At 40.6% G+C, this 5,169-nt stretch overlaps 1 protein-coding gene across 1 annotated transcript in view; it reads left to right on the top strand.

Annotated features, from left to right (window-relative positions):
• Window positions 1-4,750, top strand: part of LOC110321424 (protein-lysine methyltransferase METTL21C-like) — a 14,164-nt gene extending 9,414 nt beyond the window's left edge. The window contains exons 3-5 of the mRNA XM_021197665.1: window positions 633-784; window positions 3,774-3,891; window positions 4,356-4,750. Coding sequence (XP_021053324.1) covers window positions 633-784; window positions 3,774-3,891; window positions 4,356-4,750 — 665 coding nt within the window. The remainder of the gene's footprint in view (window positions 1-632; window positions 785-3,773; window positions 3,892-4,355) is intronic.
• The last annotated feature ends 419 nt before the right edge of the window (window positions 4,751-5,169 follow it).

Below are 5,169 nucleotides of genomic sequence, written 5' to 3'. Positions count from 1 at the left end.
ATCCTCAGCCTCCCTGACATTTCACCTCACTGCTCCTCTTAAACACTGGAAAACCTATGAAGATTTGTGACTGCATGGTACTAACCCTGTTAGGCGCTCTCTTCCCATTTTGTGACATGTGAGAACTGCTATCATGGGCTCATAGAGTATTTAAAGCAGTTGTAATATCATATCTGGAGTTTGTCTAATAGCTTCCCCGGGCTTGAAAAGCTGGCTCCAGTGTGGGTAGCTTAGGCCTCAAAAGGGGTAGTTGCGGATTTAAGAGAACATGTTCCTGCCAACATGTGGGAATGCCATCTCAACCCAAAAATCCCCAAACCACCATATGCATGTTGTTCTATTTCCTCCATGTTCAGAAAGTTTACTCAGGCCACTTTGTAGGTAACCAGGTAACATCACTTCCTCTTGGTGGCAAGAAAGTGGGGATGGGGCGTCACCTCTTCTGTCCTCTTAAGGAAAGAGCAGGGGCATACTTTGTCATTTTGTCACGTTAATTCCATGTCCCTATCACCCTATGTAATTCAGTTTTGTGTTCTATCTATAGTCACAACTATTGATGGTTGCTCTCCTGTTAGAGAAAGTTTCATCTATTATCGTCTTATTGATGCCCATCTGATTTTTCTGCTTCACAGAGTCCAATAGGATAGAATCATCTCTTCGTAGCATCCAGGAATTTGTTCCTACAGACTATGCCAGCTACACACAAGAACATTATCAGTTCGCAGGCAAGAAGATCATCATTCAAGAATCCATTGAGAACTATGGCACAGTGGTATGGCCAGGGGTGAGAATTGCTACTTACGTGGTCCAGCTTTCTGGAGATAAACATTTTGTACATCTGTGTTGCCTACAACTGGCCATGTGCCTTCTTACCTCTGTGCTTTCACAGCTAGTGAGTAACTGCCTGGTTTCCCAGGAATTTGGGCTCTTCAGACATACAGCATTTCTCCCAGCAGCACTGGCTTTGAAGTAAAATCCTTCTCTCCCATTTCTGTACCTTCCTCCCCTTCTCCTTGCTCACCCTCTCCCTACCTCCTCATGATCCATCACACAGACCAGTGATCTATCACACACACCCCTAGCCCTAATCAATATTTATTGAAATATTTTCAATTGACATAAGTAGAATACATTGAAAATGGGATGTAAAACTGATAGAACTACTATTTGAAAAAAGTTAAAAATTTATAGTTTAGAATTTGTAATAGGCACTTTTGGGCTCCCCCTCATTCTCAGGAATTCAGTAATTTCAGACTCTTTCACATGGTAAACAGTAAATAATTCAGAAGAAACATTTAGGAGTCATTTCTCTATGTCTCGCTTCCCATGCTTGTAAGGATGGTACTGAAACAGACAAAATTCTGTATTTTCAGGTTGTGTGACCATGACCAGTCACTGTCCATTTATCTTGTGTCCATATTTAGAATGTGAACTACTGGTAACAATTAGTTGCTGACATGATTGTGAAGATTTAATGAGGCACCATTCCTAGGCCCACATTAGCTGTAGTGAGTGGTGCAACACTATTCCTACCTCACAGCTGAGAATACCAGGACTCTAGTAAAGTTCATAAGTTTGGTAAACCTCAACTCCTGAGTGGTCTGAAGCCCACTATTACCATTTTCTCTAATGCAAGGCTGTCTACATTAAAAGGGTCCAGAGCATTAAGTTTGCAGATGTTTGGGAGTTATATTGAGATCTTTAAATATTTTGATTGATTACTGAGTAGGGAAAGGAGGTGACTGTTTCTTAAAAAAATGATACATATACATGGTAAAGGGACACTAAACTACAGTCATGATGGTGGCACTGTGGAACACTGAGTAGTCATGAAGAGAGTCCCATTGGACTCTCCAGGTGGTCTTGGAGACTGTTAGTAGGCGGGAAAAAAGGAGCCAGGGTTTCAGGTCTGGGTGCTCTTTTAGTAATTTATACATAGGTATGATTTCCTTCCAGCAATGGTCTTTTGCCTAACCAGAAGTTTAAAAATACCAAACAACCTATTACGCCAGCAAAGACAGAACTATAATAACAGTAAGACTTTGTAACAAGGCCTCAGCCTGTCCTGTACCAAATGGGCCTGCCTTGGGATTTGTTTCAGACAGCCGCACAAAGAGAATATATGATTTCTGGTGCAGCTGTCCATGGAGAGAGATTTCATCAGAATTTGCTTTGAGGGGTAAAGTAGGGATGTTGAAATGTCAAAATGACACTCCAGATGACACTTACTGGAGGGCAGGGTGTTTTCAGAGCTGACTGGAGGAAGGCTGACTTCAGCAATCGTCACAAGATTGCTCAGAGTATGTTCTCTGGAACACTGCAGGCGACACTCAATACTGAAGGTACATATAAGAACTTCCCCTTGCCAACCAAAACCCCCTCCCTTGCTTTGGTGCTGTCTGAGATCTGCACCTGGCAGGTCACATGCATCTTTCCTCAGCTGGCTCACCTCTTCCTGCACCAGGAAGGCAGTACTGACTTCCAAGTGATCTCTATTCTGCCCAGTCCCACCTGTATGTCTCATTTATGCTTCATAAAACACAGTAATTTGTAACTGGTTCACACGTCTTACCCATCACTAGAGTACCTTGACAGCATAGCCTTGAAGATATCTGTTCAACAAGAACACAGGATGCATTGAGATAGGGTTACTGTGCTATTCACCCTATGACCTGCAATGGAGAGAGCAGTTCAGGAATTCCCTGGCCAGTAACTTCCTGCCTAGCTCAAATAAAAAGCAGAGTGCAAATTACAGAGCTCAACTGCTTTGCATCTCCATGTCCTCACTGAAATCTTGGTCTGTGTATACATGGGTTTGTTATTCCTTTGTGAGTACTTACCTTTTTAGTCTTTCCCAGGGCTTGCTGATATTTCATCTGCACATGTATATTTGTGTGTCCTCCCACACCAAATACTGTTTTGGCAACAAGGTCCTGGCTGACTTGGGGCTTACTATGTAGCTGAAGTTGGCCTTCAACTCCCAGGGATCCTCCTCCCTTTCCCTCCTAAGTACTGGGAATAAAGGTATGTGCCACCATGCTCAGCTGACATAAATAACATTTTTATGAATCAGTGAAATGAGTTATCTCATTATAGAAAAGTTATGAAAACTAGAAACAAAGAATAACAAGGAAATTTAGTATCATGAATAAAAACGAATTTGCCAGGGCTGATCTAGACATGTAGACCTGCAGAAGCTAAGGATATGTGTCTTTAACAAACTACTCTGAACACTTTGACAAGTACTATTTTGGCAATGTTTGTCACCCAAGAAGAGGACAGGGAGAGAGAGGAGGAGGAAGTGGTCAGTTGTCTAATGTAACAAACCTAATTAATCCATAGTTTCATAAAAGAGCTGGGAGAAAAGGGTTCAAACTTATATAACCTACATGAAGCACTTAAGAGAGCCAACATGAAAACGTGGGGAAGATTTTATTTTTCAGTGCACATTCCTAAGAGTGCAACTGATTCTCCAGGTCTTTAGGTAGAATTATAGCATTCATGATCATGATGGGTATTATATTAAGTTTTTCTTTCTGTTTTACTTGGTTTTGGACCAGGGGGAAGAATCGCATAGTAGCCCAGGCTCACTCAAGTTCCCAGTGCTTACAGGTCTGAGCCACTGTATCTGGCTATACTGTTTCTTATATAACATTTATTAAACTGAAAATATTTAGGGTTATGATTTAATGTTCAACTCAAGCAACAATAGTTTGCTCCGGGTTTCTAATGATCCAATTTCAAAGGGAAAAATTGTTGTTAATGTCTTTTAGGCTACAGCTTTGTGTCAATATTTAGAAGACCATACAGAGGAATTAAATCTCCAAGATGCTAAAATACTTGAAATTGGTGCTGGACCAGGCCTTGTTTCCATTGTGTCCAGTCTTTTAGGTTTGTTTTTTCTTGCTCTCATTGAAAAAAAAAAACTTCTGTGACAATTCTGATTTGTTACTACTGACAGGGTGTGGCTTGGCCACAATTTTATTGAATTGCCTCTAAATGTCACATGACATGCATCATTAGTTATTCAAATAGTTTTGGAGACATTAGTCTTCAAGTAGTTACTTTACCTAGTTTTCATGCATGGAAGTTGAGAGTCCAAAGGTATGAAACTGAATCCCATTGACATTCATGAGTGGGGGTGGGGGTTTAAATTGGGGTGCTACTGACATTTGGTGCTAATCATCCTAGGTCAGGATTATAGGAAGTTGCCTAGTTTAAGTTTCATCAGTTTTCTCAGCCTATATTATACCAACAGAGGCAGGAGTCAGACATGTAGATATTTCTTGTCTAACTCTTAGGAAATTGTGGCTGCCCACATCTTGAGGCAGCATTACCATTTCTTTTTCTCATAGGAGCTCAAGTCACAGCAACAGACCTGCCTGATGTTCTAGGAAATCTTCAATACAATATTTTAAAAAACACACTAGAATGTACAGCTCATCTACCTGAAGTGAAAGAACTGGTGTGGGGGGAAGACCTGGACCAGAGATTCCCTAAGTCAACCTGTTTTTATGATTATGTCCTGGCCTCTGATGTTGTCTACCACCACTACTTCCTGGATAAGCTGCTCGCTACCATGGTGTACCTTTCCCAGCCAGGCACTGTGGTGCTGTGGGCAAACAAATTCAGATTTAGTACTGATTATGAATTTTTAGATAAGTTTAAGCAAGCTTTTGATACCACTCTCTTGGCTGAACATTCAGAATCATCAGTCAAGCTGTTTAAAGGAATATTAAAATGGGAGTGAAATGTAAAGAGTCTTTGAAACAATCAGTGTCTTGTGAAGATATTAGAAGGTACACCATACCATACTGGTATGGCTAAAATAAATGCAATTCAATATACAACTTTCTAAGATGATAAGATTTGCAGTCAAAGTATGTACAGAAAGTAAATAGATACATGACTTTCCAATGTATTAAGCTCTTAAATAAGAGCTTATACAAAGAAGTAAATAAACAGGTGGGTTCCTCTTTGTTTCTGCTCTACTCTCTGGATTTTACATGTGCCAACATGCTTGTCATAATTACTGACACTGAGTTTGACAGGGTCTCACTGTATATAGCCCATGGCAGCTTTGAAATAGATATGCCTGCCTGATTACAGCCGTGTTCCAGTGATTGCCTTACTGTAGCTAGAAAAGATAGAAAATATGGAAACTGATGA

Source organism: Mus pahari, chromosome 5, assembly GCF_900095145.1.
Source record: "Mus pahari chromosome 5, PAHARI_EIJ_v1.1, whole genome shotgun sequence".
Classification (NCBI taxonomy): domain Eukaryota; kingdom Metazoa; phylum Chordata; class Mammalia; order Rodentia; family Muridae; genus Mus; species Mus pahari.
This window is presented reverse-complemented; position numbering and strand designations above follow the sequence as displayed.